This window comes from Cordyceps javanica, chromosome 6 (genome assembly GCF_051103115.1).
Source record: "Cordyceps javanica chromosome 6, complete sequence".
Classification (NCBI taxonomy): domain Eukaryota; kingdom Fungi; phylum Ascomycota; class Sordariomycetes; order Hypocreales; family Cordycipitaceae; genus Cordyceps; species Cordyceps javanica.
The window spans coordinates 2317402-2331117 of NC_139300.1; the positions used below are offsets into that span (position 1 = coordinate 2317402).

At 57.2% G+C, this 13716-nt stretch overlaps 3 protein-coding genes across 3 annotated transcripts; 1 reads left to right on the forward strand and 2 right to left on the reverse strand.

Moving 5' to 3' along the window:
* Window positions 1-143: 143 nt before the first annotated feature.
* On the forward strand, window positions 144-1908 carry V2A60_009140 (aminoglycoside phosphotransferase family protein; the record flags this gene model as incomplete). The annotated part of the gene is made up of 4 exons (XM_083260408.1): window positions 144-168; window positions 219-514; window positions 573-951; window positions 1001-1908. 4 exons carry the CDS (start codon window positions 144-146, stop codon window positions 1906-1908), a joined length of 1608 nt encoding a protein of 535 aa, XP_083116534.1.
* Window positions 1909-2494: 586 nt separating this feature from the next.
* V2A60_009141 (uncharacterized protein) lies at window positions 2495-7342 on the reverse strand (the record flags this gene model as incomplete). Its single annotated transcript, XM_083260409.1, has 1 exon — window positions 2495-7342. One exon carries the CDS (start codon window positions 7340-7342, stop codon window positions 2495-2497), a length of 4848 nt encoding a protein of 1615 aa, XP_083116535.1.
* A 2254-nt stretch (window positions 7343-9596) lies between these two features.
* V2A60_009142 (pyridoxal phosphate-dependent decarboxylase family protein) lies at window positions 9597-11168 on the reverse strand (the record flags this gene model as incomplete). Its single annotated transcript, XM_083260410.1, has 1 exon — window positions 9597-11168. One exon carries the CDS (start codon window positions 11166-11168, stop codon window positions 9597-9599), a length of 1572 nt encoding a protein of 523 aa, XP_083116536.1.
* Window positions 11169-13716: the final 2548 nt, after the last annotated feature.

Consider the following 13716-nt stretch of genomic DNA (forward strand, 5'->3'; position numbering starts at 1 on the left):
TTACTGGCAATCCGTGACCAATGCGCCGATCCTCATGTGCGCGCTCTTGGGGCCGCGTTCCTAGGATGATGTCGTGCCCAAAACAACGCTGTCGCGCCGCAAGTACAGCTACCCCTTTACCTTGCCATCAAGATCCCGGGAGCATGGACGTGGGCGCATCCCGGACAGGTACGAAGACCCTCGGGGACGTCACTTGGCCTTTTTCTCATCTGTTTCAGACTGGAATTCCAACAATGACTTCTTTCGATTCACGCGAGGCCGCTTCGTTGTCGATGAGGCAGCCAACATCCGGAAGCGAGAAATCAGATTCGACATGAATCGTCTCGCAAGCATCGCAGCGGACTCTGTCGGGGCTGATCGCTGCATATCTATTAGAAAGTGCCCCGACGGCATGTTCAACAAGGCATTCCTCATGTCCATGGATAATGGCCGAGAAGTTGTAGCCAAGGTCCCCAATCCAAACGCTGGCATTCCACATTTTACCACTGCTAGCGAGGTCGCCACAATGGACTTTGTAAGTGTCGCTTGAATCTTATCAACACCCAGTCTTGCTGACAGGGCTGATTCCGGAGGCTAGAAATTTTCTTGACACACCAGCGCCACGGGTGTACACATGGAACTCGCGAGCTGAATCGCATCCTGTCGGGGCTGAGTTTATCATCATGGATAAAGTTGACGGTGTTCCGCTGTCCCAGGTCTGGGACACAATGCAGTTGCCGCAGAAACTTCAAGTGATTCTTGCCATGACGCGTCTCCAGAAACAATGGCTCAATGTGTCATTCTCGCATTATGGCAGCCTCTATTACGCAAAGGACGTGCAGCCCACAGCGGACAACAATTTCATCAAAGATGGTGCGCTTGTGAGAGATTCCAAGTTTGCCATTGGCCCGGCTACCGGCCGAGATTGGTGCGATGCCGGCCGATGGCACTTGCACGTCGAACGAGGTCCCTGTAGGTCTCGGTCTGTCCCATTGCCGCATAGTCACTGACGGGTTCACAGGGGCTTCTCTGAAGCAGTACCTACAAGCGGTCGGAACGCGAGAGGTGAAGGCAGTCCAAGCGCTAACTCCTCCAAAACAGCTTGCCTTGTTCTGCGGTCCGAAGCTATACCGGCCAGACTCGGAAAAGAAACTTACTGCTTTAGCATGGTACCAACAAGTCCTCGATGCTCTTATACCAAAAGATGCAGCCATTTCCAGGCCCTCTCTTTGGCACAATGATTTGCATGATGATAACGTCTTCGTAAACCCCAGTAACCCTGAAAGAATTACGGGCATCATTGACTGGCAGTCTTGTCACATTTCACCCCTCTTTAATCACAATCCTGATCCAGCTTTCATCGACTGGGATGGTCTTGAACCTGAAACGCTGGATCTAGCGCCACGGCCAAAACTCGCCGGCCTTTCGCCCGAAGAGCGTTCCGCTGCTGTACATGAGTATGCCATTCAAAATGTCTTCATTGGGTGGCGAAAACTCATGCATGCCAAGAACCCAGACTTGTACAAAGTAGTCGAATTTCGGAAGACAGCAGCCTACGGGCTGCTATTTCTTGCTCACCGAATGTTTGAGTACGGCGAAGCGCATTTCCAATCGCTCATCGTGGATCTGAAGGATACTTGGACGGATCTGCCCGCGGTTACCAGTGACACCCCATTTCCGTTTGACTTTTCGGAAGCAGATATCGAGCGTATCAAGACGGATAGTGATGGCGCGATAGCAGGAACAGAGCTTGTTGCAGAAATCAAGGACCAAATGGGTGACTTGTGGCCCGATAAGGGCCTCGTTGAGCATGAGCGATACGATGATTGCAAGGCTGCCCTCGACGAAGTCAAAAACTTGATATTCGAGCAGCTAGCAGAGACTGACGAGGAAAGGGCCGAGTATGAACGGTATTGGCCATTCGAATAGTTCTCAAAAGGGTCATCTAGCCGAGGCATGGGGAGCATCCTTGCAGCATGTCTATGTGAAGTAGAGGACAGGGACAAGCCTGTATGCTGTGAATGTACAACTGGCAGGACGTTGATACACAAGCAATTCGAACAAATCCACCTCTGATTCCTCTGAAAGAATCTCTCTAGTCAGGCGCCAAATTGTTCCCCTTCAAGGGACAGTTGAAATCCAGATTGAATTAACAATAGCGACGTTGTACATTTACTCGGAGGGCAGCTTTCTGGGAAACGGCCTTTTTTAATGCAAACTCTCTTTTCTTTTGCCTAGTTGACGCTATCTTCTTGAAGTAATGAAACTATTCTCTCCTTTTCTATCTCCTCCTCCAGCTCTTCTCAATCTATACCGGCTTTGATCCCATGTGGACGAGCCGAAACGTTGATCAGTTCTTACCACTGTTAATCCTCCATGTGGCTAAATGTAATCTACTTGCTCGCACGGATGCAAGAAAAAGAAATAAAAAAAAAAGATGACTCTATTAGTCTATGAAACGGTGTTTCTAAAAATGTAAGAGAGATAAAAAGAAAAGTTCTACAGAAAGGTATCATTAAAACAGGGACTTCTTCCACCATGGCGTCTTCTTCGGTGCCGCTTCACCCTCTTCCTGCACGTCGTATTTACCAACAATGGTCAAAAAGACTTCGCTTAGTGTCGTGGGGCTGACGCTGTGGTGCGCGACGCCCAGTCTTTCTCTATTCTCCTCCAGGATGAGCAGCAGCTGTCCGATGGCGCTGCTGCTGCCGCTGCCGCTGCCCGTCGCTCCGCCACTACTGGCCGACGCCGGGACGGACGACGCCGGAACGGACGACGCCGGAACGGACGACGCCGGAACCGAGAAGCGCATTTGCCCATGAAAAGTTTCCTGCTCAATCTGCGCGCCCGGGAACGTCTCCATTGCCCACGCCTGGATCTGCTGCATCTCCTCGTCGCTCGAGTGCGGCGCCGTCCTGCTCACCATGTGCACGTGCAGCGTGTCGCCAAACTTGTGGCAGAGCTGCTCCGTGCCGCCGAGCGCGAGCATGCGCCGCGCCATGATGCCCGCCCGCGTCGCCAGCGTGTCGGCCTCCTCCATGCTGTGCGTCGTGAGCAGGATCGACCGGCCCGGGACGACGGCCTCGAGCGTGCGCCACATGATGCGCTTCGCCGCGGCGTCGAGGCCGGACGAGGGCTCGTCGAGCAGGATGACGGAAGGGTTGCCCGTGAGCGCAATGGCCAGCGACAGCTTGCGCTTGTTGCCGCCGGACAGGGTGTGCGCCATCACGCCGGCGTACGCTTCCAGGCCGACGGCGCGGAGGACGGCCGCGACTTGCTGGTCCACGTCGGCGATGCCCCGGACGCGCGCGTAGTGCTGCAGGTGCTCGACGACGGTCATGGCGTCGATGGCGTCGAACTGCGGGCAGACGCCCAGGTTCGCGCGCGCGGCGGGTCGATTCTTTGTCACCGATGCGTTTTCGACAAAGACGTCGCCGCCTAGCCGGCTCGGGGCAATGTCTCCGCGGATGAGCGATATCGTAGTCGACTTTCCTGCGCCGTTGGGTCCGAGCAACGCAAACACCTCGCCGTGGCCGACGCCGAACGTGACGTTGTCGACCGCAGTCATGTTGCCAAACGCCTTTGTCAGGTGTACCACGCGCAGACCATCGGTTTCCTCGCCGGGCCCATCCACGCGGACCTCTTCCGCAGCTACTTCTGGGTCGTCCGTGTCCTCGCTGTACTGCGGCTTGCCAGTCTTGTATTTTCCATCGGAGCTTTCAAAGTACACCACCATGCTGAACCAAAAGATGCACTGCACGATGAGGTATACGAGCGGGCCGCCATAGGCCTTCATCGCGCCGGGGTTGCTTCGCAGCGCGAATCCGTCGCACGTCGTAGAAAACACGTTGAGAGCCACCATGAGCGCGCGCACCAGCGACCCCGTGGGGAAGATGGCGGCGATCACCCAGTGGCCGATCAAGACGCTCTTTTCTGTCTCGGCTGGGTCGGAATACAGTAGGATAAAAAAGTAAGCAATGAGATAGATTGCAAAGCCCAATCCCTGAATGACTGAAGCGATTGCATAGGTTGCCAGAGCACTCTTCATGATGAGCGACACAAAGTACGAAATCAAAATGGCCGCCAGCACGTAAAAGATGAATATCGGGAACAAGAAACCGACATTATACCAGATACTGGAAGTGCCCGCAAAGATACCCGCTGCAATCAGCATGGAAACGACCATGATGGACCAGTCAAAGATGGCATGAGCTGCCCAGACTGGAAATGCACGAGCACCGCTCGAGTACTGCAGGGCACGCACTCCGTTGCGCTTTTCTGAGTTCGGGTAGAGACCAAATAGGCCAGGAATGACGGAGCACGCAAGTGCAAAGTACACGATGACTTGCAGGCCGCTGCCCGTAGAAGGGGCCGCGGCAATGTCAAAGGGCTTGTATTGGGTCGCGATCGTCTTGTTCATGAGTAGGCTATCGAGGAGGCTCTGTCCTAGCGTCGACGTGAACATGGACACTCCGTCATCCAGCTTGTAGGCAAGTGTAGCGGTAGAACCAGACTGGCCGAGCCAAAGTCCGGCTGGGGTGACGTTTTTCCTGTTGTCCTCAATGTACGTCTTGAAGGAGTCAAACGAGTCGACCACTTTGATGTGGTCGCCAGCGCTGTTGGCAAGATTCGGGATGATGGGCTTGAAGACCTCTGCAATGGCGGAGGCACTAAATGTCGAGGATGGCCCCCCTACAATGAACGGAGAGCCCAGAAGATCCGTAAAGTCTGTGTTCTTGTTGTCGCTGCTGCGCTCTCTGGGAGAGCAGCCGGGGGCGCTCAAGTTCTTGATGAGCAGCTGGATGACTGCCGCCGCCACGATGGGGATCAGAAACGCGGCGAGGTACGGCACCCAGTTGGTCTTGAATATGACGAAGCGTTTCTGCAGGAGCACGACGATTTGGCGGAAGAGGCCGAGCTGGCGGCCGTGCAGGAGCGGGAGCGGCTGGCCGGACGGCGGCTTTTCTTCTGCGTCGGCGCTCTGGCTAGGGCTGAACTTGGGCTTGGAAGCGTCTGCGCTCGGGACGGCCCGGGCGGCGCCCATGCCGTGGTCGTTGACCTCCTCGGCCAGGTTGAGGAACACGTCCTCGATGGTGGGGCCGGAGAACTTGTACGGCACGCCGCGGGCTTCGAGCGTGCGGATGACGGAGGCGGCCAGCGTCGCCGAGGCCGCGACGTAGGTGATTGTGTTGGACGAGACGCGGCGGTCGACGCCGTCCACCTCGGGGGCGCGGCTCATCATGTGGCGGGCGTTGAGCACATGCACGCGGTACCCGGAGCCGAACGTGTCCTTGAGCTGCACCGAGGAGCCTTCGGCGCGGAGTCTGCCCTTGGACAGGATCGCAATGTTGTCGGCCAGGAGGTCGGCCTCGTCGAGGAAGTGCGTCGTCATGATGATTGTGCGGCTGCCGCGCTCGCGGAGGAGAATGTCCCAAATCTTGCGGCGCGACAGCGGATCGATGCCCGAGGAGACCTCGTCGACGCAGCAGACGGCGCTGTCGCCAATCAGCATCAGGCCCAGCTGCAGCTTGCGCTTTTGCCCGCCCGACAGCGTCTTGGCCATGGCTTTCGTCTTCTTCCTGAGGCCGACGGCGTGGATGAGGCTGTCAATCTGCTCCTGCGTCGCCGGGTTCGACGGCGTCTTGAGCTGGGCAAAGACGCGCAGATGCTCCTCGACGGTCAGCTCGCCCCAGAGGACGTTCTTCTGCGGCGCGATGCCCAGGCCGCCGGTGGTGTCGATGGCAATGTCGCCGCTCGTAAAGTTGCTGATGCCGGCAATCGCGTCGAGGGTCGTGCTCTTGCCGCTGCCGTTGGCGCCGAGCAGCGCCAGGATCTGGCCCTTTTTCGCCGTGAGCGTCAGCGAGTCGACGGCGACCACCTCGGGCCGCGGCGGCGACACGAAGGAGAAGATGCGGCGCAGGAGCGTCGGCTTGTAGATCTTGGTCATGCCGCGGATCTGGACGGCGTCGGGGAGCGCGGAGCCGTTGGCGGCCGGGGCCGCATTCTGGCGCGTGCCGGTGGTGACGCCGTGCAGCGTGCGCTCGAGGTACGCGGCGAGGAACGGGTAGGCGAGGATCTGGACGGCGAAGAACACCCACAGGACGATGCCCGGCAGCTTCCAGGGGCTGCTGGGGTGCGCTCGCAGCAGGTCGGTGGGCAGCGCCTCCTGCTCGTAGCGCGCAATGTAGGTGATGAAGTAGACAAAGTTGCAGGGCGTGAACAGGAGGCTGAGGACGGCCACGGTGCCGGTGCCCGGGCGGGGGATGGCCTGCGCGACGATGCCGAGGACGAGCCACACGAGCGCGGTGATGATGCCCGACAGCTGCGCCTTCCTGAAGAAGCACGCGCCGAGCAGCGACATGGACGTCATGGCCACGCCGGCGAGGATGAAGAAGGGTATGACGATGCCGTAGCTGACGTTGGTCCAGATGAGGATGCGGTTCACCACGGCGGCAACGATCCAGCCGGGCAGGTACGTGATGATGAAGGCGTTGTGGTGCGACAAGAGCCGGGCCAGCTGGCAGTGCCACCTGGCCTTGACGGGCATCATGGCGTCAATCAGCTGCGACATGCCAATCTCGCGCTCCGTGGCGATGAAGCCGGGCATGTGGTAGCAGACGCCGATGAGGGCCATGATGAAGGCCACGCTGAGAAAGTTGATAAAGGTCCTTTGGTACTCGCGGCGCACCTTGGCCTGGCGCTCGTCCTCGGTGAGCGCCGAGTAGGCGTACTGGTGCGTCGTCGCGACGGGGAAGGACGCGGCCGCCTCGTGCCTCGCAATCGCGGCGTCGACGGCGCGCTGCAGCGGCAGGGCGTAGACCTCGGCGGCGTTGCTGCCGCTCTTGTCGACGCGGAACGAGCGGCCGAGCGCGCCGTCGCCGCGCAGCGTGTAGTTCCAGTAGCCGCCGCCGCCGCCGCCGCCGCCGTCGCCCTCGTCGGGGGACGAGTGGAAGACGACGGCGCCGAAGCAGCGCGTCGTGGCCTGGATCGAGCCCTTGCACACGTAGCCAATGTCCGACTCCTGGCCGAGGCGGGTCGCGTTCCGGCCGGCAGACGTGACGGCGTCGGCGACGGCGCCGAGGACCGTGTCGATGGCGCCGCCGGCGTGGCCCGAGTTGACGAGGACGACGGTGTCGCGCCCGCCGGTGGCGCGGCCGAGCGCGTCGGCGAGGGAGTCGATGCTCTGCGGGCTGCCGATGCCGTACTTGTCGTCCGCGTGGCTGAACTTTTGGCCGAGGCCGAGGTACAGCGACGCGATGACGGGCAGGACGAGCGCCGAGTAGAGCGTCGAGGTGAAGTGGCGCTGGATGATGATTTTGAGCGTCTTGTTGCGCAGCGCCGAGATTTGACGGTAGAGATCCATGGCGGATGCTGTGAACTTGGGAGAAGAGCAAGCCCTCGTGGGCTGTATTCCTGGGGTAGAGTCAAAATAGTTGTACGACCCGGGCCGGAGTATGTGGTTAGATTTCGGAAGCCGTTTCGATTTCAAAATTCTGATGAGAGTATACGCAAACGCCAAACCTCCCGTTCGGGCAAAGTAAATATAGTGCGATATACTAATGCAAATCGCAGCGATCCGAGGGGTCGAGGACCATCTTATATGAAAAAAGATGGACCGTGAGGTCGATATAAGCTTCAACCCAGTCCACGAGGCTGAGCCCTTGCAGCAGCTCCCCCCCCCCCCCCCCCCCCCTGGCCCACGCCAAAAGCCCAAGACGCCCAGCCAAAGCGCTGAAAAGGTCTCGTACTAGCCGTATTGAGTGAAACGGTGCGCTACCCAGTAACCAGCTACGGGTGATGGTGACGTTTAACTGGGTCGGGCTGAGATCTGGGATACGCTGCTCGAGCAAGACGATGAATACGGTGTGGATCATGCCCAGTCCCCTCGTTCCCTCGACCAATGTCGTGCCGCGGGTTCAGTCAGTGCCCATTGTGTTGTGACGTAAGTGAAGTGCTCCCTCGACTCTCTCTTCATACTGGTACATAAGCAGCATGGCGACAAGACTACACCAGGCCTCAATTCGAACAATAGGATTGTCTTATCAACAGAAGATGGATGGTCATAATTTACCGGGATTCTAAGCTGTTGTGCAGAGAAAAAAAAAGAAAAAGAAAGCTGCTCCGCAAAGGAGCAATAAATAAAATCAATACTCCGATTCCTTCACTCAAATCCACTTTGCAATTACTGATGAGATGGATTCGATTTACTGAACCGGCTGCTTATTGTGTCTGTCCCTGTTATTCATGAGAATCTCACCCACGAATTGTCTCTCGGTAACGGACGAATAAGTCGACTCAATCGCCGCCGCCGCGCCGTCCCCCCCGACCGCATCCTCATCCATATCTACATACCCAACGGCCTTGGCATCCCAGCCCATGAGCGGCAGGTTTGTAGTGCAAAGTATCGTAATTATCCTATATCGATTCCTCTCAGTCCGATGCTTTCGTCTATTCTTCCCGCGGGCCGGCCCCGTCACATTTAGAATTTTCTTCGACACCTTGTAGCCTACAGCGGTACCTGCACCTGCAACCCCCTCTGGAGCTCTCTCCTTATCATGTTTGAAACTTTGTCCCGCAGAGCAATGATTAGCCCTTTGATCGGGCGCTTCCTACGACTCGCCATAAATGTACATTAATCTGACTCCTTGAGTGGGTTCTTCTCCCGCCCTCGCACCCTGGTGATCCCCACCGCCCACTGCCGACAACATTGCTGACGACGACTCCATAATTTAGCTACCTGTGTCGTTTCTGGTTCGTTCGTTTTCGCGTCTTGGCCATGGGAGAGTGAGGCTGGGCCAAGTTTGGCCGGTGCTTGCCCAATACCGCCAAAGATCGGCTGGCCGAGGCGGTGCGAAGGGCAAGGCCAATTTTGCGCCCCATCAGTACTGAGCTGACTGACGAGGCTTTGGTGAGTGTGTGAGTGTGTGTGTGTGTGTGTGTCATTTCGCTCCCTTCGGGTTTGTCTGAAAGGAGTGAAAAAAGGTGTTGCTCAATTTTATTCGCATCGCCACGCTGACCAGTTGGATGCGACGCGCCCGGCCCAAAGCTGGGCATTGCATTTCTTTCCTCACAAAGTACCCAAGTGCAGACACGGGCACGACTGAGCATCTATTTGTATGAGAACCGACCGAAATTGGGCACCACTAGACTAACTTGAAGTATACAACTGATTACAAGGCCCGCCAACTACCATCTTGGAGAATAAAGGAAAAAACAAACAAAAAAAAAGCTTCAAGGCGCATGAGATTATCAGATTTGAATCAAGGTACATAGCCACTCGCGTTCTATGATAATATCAACAGTGCCTTGGCATCAAATCAACTCAAGAAAAACACGAAAAAAAAACCCCGAAAAAATACTTTCAGCATTCATGTTTGACACAGTCACACTGGTACCTGTGTACAGTGTATATACACGTTTCAATTGATCATATATAAAACGGCAATGTACAATAACTTTGAAATAAATCATTAGAAATAATGCAAGATGCAAAAAAAAAGAAAAAAAACTGTTGCTGGGGTACACAATGTCCATGAAAAGAATTCTAAATGCAAATGCCAGCATATTTGACAAAAGAAACCCCTCTTCCACCTTCTCTCCTCCGCTCCCTCTCTCTCTTACTGGGGGACAACCTCCTTGCCGACCTCGAGCAGCCCGCGAAAGATGCCGTCCATGGTGCCGACCTGCGTCTGGCAGTTGGCCACGACGCGGAAGAAGTGGCCCTGGGGGCCCGGGGCGTAGTCGAACATGAAGCCGCGCGCGACCATGCGCTCGGCCATGGCCCTGGTCCGTCGCGTGTTCTCGGCCGGGTCCGCGGCCAGGTCGCCGGCCGGGGCGTAGTAGAAGCAGATCTGCAGGCACGGGGTCGGGTTGGGGGAGACGAGGCGGAAGTCGGGCGACTTGTCGACGAGGTCGGCGAGGTGGGCGGCCATGGCGAAGGCGTGGTCGACGCCGCGCTCGAAGCCGGCGGCGCCGTAGTAGACCCAGGCGAGGGCGAGCTTGAGGCTGTCGGCGCGGCGGCCGCACTGCATGGTCATGTCGGCCAGGTCCCAGACCTCGGCGCCCTCGGGGTCGTGGAACAGGTAGCCGGCGCGCAGGCTGTTGGCCTCGTGGAAGCGGCGCAGGTCGTTTGTGAGCAAGAAGGAGCACGTCATGGGCACGTTGAGCATCTTTTGCGGGTTGATGGTGAGCGAGTCGGCCAGCGCGGCGCCGTCGAGCTTGTGGCGGTGGGCGCGGGAGAAGGCGACGGAGCCGCCCCAGGCGCCGTCGACGTGCAGCCACATGCCGTGCTCGTCGCAGACGGCGCGGATGTCGCGGATCGGGTCGTAGACGCCCATGACGGTGGTGCCGGCCGTGGCGTTTACGTAGAGCGGCGTGCGGCCGCGGGCCTTGGCCTCGGCGACGAGGCGGCGCAGGGCGGCGACGCACATGCGGCCCGAGGCGTCGGTGGGCACGGCGACGCAGCCGGCGGCGCCCATGCCGCAGGCCACGGCGGCCTTTTCGATCGAGTAGTGGCTCGCCTCGCTGGTGAAGATGGCGAAGCGGTAAGCCCCGGCGCCGTCGACGCGCGTGTCCGGGTAGAGGGCGCCGCGGGCGATGACGAGCGACGTCAGGTTGGACGAGGAGCCGCCCTGGCAGGTGACGCCGCCGGCGTGGGGGCCGTCGAAGCCAAAGTAGCCGGCGAGGGCGCGGCCGGTCGCCTTCTCGACGACGGTCAGCGCGGGCGACACGTGGTAGACGTGGACGTTTGTGTTGAGGATGCCGAGCACCAGCTCCGACACGACGCCGACCGGGTTGGTGCTCGCCGTCAGCTTGTCCATCCAGCCCTGGTCCCAGGTGTTGACGCTGTAGCGGAGCAGGTCCTGGATGGTGTCGAGCAGGCCGTCGCGGCCCGCGCCCTCGCCCGCGGGCAGCGCAAAGCCCATGCGCTCCACGAGCGCCTTGGGCGGCAGCGCCTCGACGAGCACGTTGTACGGCCGCCCGGCGGCGTCGCGCGGCAGCCGGCCCGTGTGCTTCTTGGCCGCGTTGTCGTCGGCCGCCTTGACGTACGGCACCACCAGGTCCCGCACCGCCGCGAGCAGGTCGTCGAGCTCCTCGGCGCGGCCCTGCGTCGTCTTGCCGGGGATACTCCCGTTGGGCGTCATGTAGGGGAGAGCTTCCGTCTCGCTGCCGTGGTCCGAGGCAGGCATGGTGTGTGTGTGCGTGGGTGAGAGAGAGAGAGAGAGAGTAGAGGTGTGTGAGTAGGTGTGTGAGTGACTATTGAGTATGTATGCCCGCGCTTTGGTAAGAGCCGAGAACTGTCACAAGGCAATGAGCTCCAATGTACACCGGGATAAGTCTTTCTGTCGAATTCAATCCGTTTTTTTCTTTGTCTGTTGGGTCTATGTCTCAATTACTTTGTAGTCGAATAAAGGACGCTTCCATGTATGTTGCGGTAGGTAGGTTGATGGACTTGGTGAGCATGAGAGTTGAGCAAGGCCCGGGTCTGACGAGAGAAGAGGAGCAGGACCTCGACTATTTGAAAGCAAGCAGTAAGCCGGCCGGCCATCACAGGGCTGCCCGGAATCTAAAATGGGACTTGATCAACGCCTAGCCGTTCAATTCCGTAGAAAGAGTAGGCCGGGCCAATGGCACCAGGAGCCCTCTTACTCTGCTGTACTTGCACTCTACTGTGCTGGGGGAGGGGGGCCTTGGTCGTCCCAACTGGCTCGAAGCCATGTACTGGTATGTCTCGAGCCAAAAAGAGGTCGTGAGATCTTAGTCTGGCCGACTTTCCCGCGCCCCGGAAAAAAGAAAAAAAAAGACTCTGGCCCTATATACGCCGGCGGCGGGCGAACCCAAAAAAAAAAAAAAAGGACTCCAACGTAACGCTTGCCCATTCGGGGCTGGGGGGCCACCCGGGCCCAGAGACCCGGACTTATCGTGAGGCGTCTTTTATCGTCAGGCCTTTTTTGGTAAGACTATCGGTTCTCCAGGTCGAGTGTGTGTGTGTGCATGTATGTGCAGTTGTGGTTACTTCCCTAATGCTGACAGTCAGAAAGGACAGGACACCACCCAGGACTCACCAGCCCGTCGGCCAATCAACAGAGACAGAAACACGGTCCTTTCTAGAAGGAGCCAAAAGTTCACCTTATTCTGTGTAAACTTATTCATGAACCGCATGCCCTCCCCCAACCCCTACGGAGATGGGACTCTCAATGCCGCACGGTTTGGCGTGTTTCCAGCACGGGATTGGCAAAGTCTCGTTGTCGATGAGAGTTGATGTCTTGATTGGTTGATTTATGGATTTATCGAATTCATTGGCTTAATGGTCCCCCTATCCCAGACGCAACACCGTCTTTTGACATTGGACAGCCAAGTTGATGACAAAATGTATATAAATCTCTCTCTCTCGCTATCCACTCCTCTCTGCCTACGCATCCTTCTCAATGCCAGACTTGTCTTTGTTAGTCAAGTATGTGCCGCAGATACATGGCCCGCCACTCTAGGCAAGTTATAGTCCCTTTTTTCGGGTCGGATACGACGCTGTTCATGGGCCCGATCGCCGCCGCGTCGCATGGAGGGCGGGACTTGTCAGCAAGGGGAACCAACTTATATACAGCCTCCAGGAACCCCACGGCCGCCAGAAGCTTTTTTGAATTGAAGTGACAAATGGAATCGACTTCTTTTTCCCGTGTCAATTCTTCCCCGTGTCAATTCTTCCCCGTCCCATTTTCTAGTTCCCGTGTACATAAAGGTCAGTTCCCCTCCCCCCTCCCCCAGCTGAGCGCGGTACTAAGGACTAGAGTCCATGGACAATATCCTTCTCGCAGAGATCAGCCTCTCCCTCCCTCCCTCTCTCTTTCTCTCTCTCTCCCCGCGCATCTCTTTGCTCCCCTTCGGCAGCCTCTGACCGGTGGATCGAGAACCGTCCGCTCTTGGCGCACAGTTCCTGCAATGAGATGGAACGCTTCCCGGTCCCGGCCCTCTGCCGGCAGTGCGGCACCTGATGAAGCTAACCTGCCTGCCCTTGTGTAGGTGGAGTTGATGTACCATCACCTCAGCGGGCGCCGGCCGCTGCACTAATGCAGCAAAAGCCTCCCTTGTCCGTCCAACTTGGAGATGTATGCATATGACACGGACCGGTGGTTTTCCCAGAAAAAAAAAGGCACCGAGCAGATTTGTCAATGAAACAGAAAACAAGGAGAATAAAAATCACGCAAGCCTTTTTTCTTGTTATCGAATAACGAGGAGAAAAAAAAAGATTGATTTCAACGCCAAATTGACTTTGGGCTTTGGGCAAAGGGCTAATAATCAACATGTAAGACGACGTCTTACTCATCATCCCCAGGCAAGATAGGACAACAGCACTCTTTTCGCTTTTCCACCGTCGGCGGCTTTTTGTCTCCTTTTTTTTCTCTTTTTTTTTTCTCTTCTCCTTCTTTTTCTCTTCCTTTTTTTGTTTGGCCATCGGAAACTAGCCCCATCTTTCCATTTCCTCTCAGCCCAATTTCCCCTCTTGGTAGATTGATTGCCTCCTCCCCCATCCGACTCAACGCCCACCCTCAAGTATTCCACACTCACCGCTCCCGTTGATGAGAAAAGTAAATTGTAAACAAGCATGCATATCTATCCCATGCTCACTCTCTTCCTTTCTCTCCATCTCTCTCTCTCTCTCTCTCGCTCCGTCCTTTCAGTTCAGTACACCCTGCACCTCCTACTCGCATTGTTACGCAGCACAAAACAGCCTCTTTACAA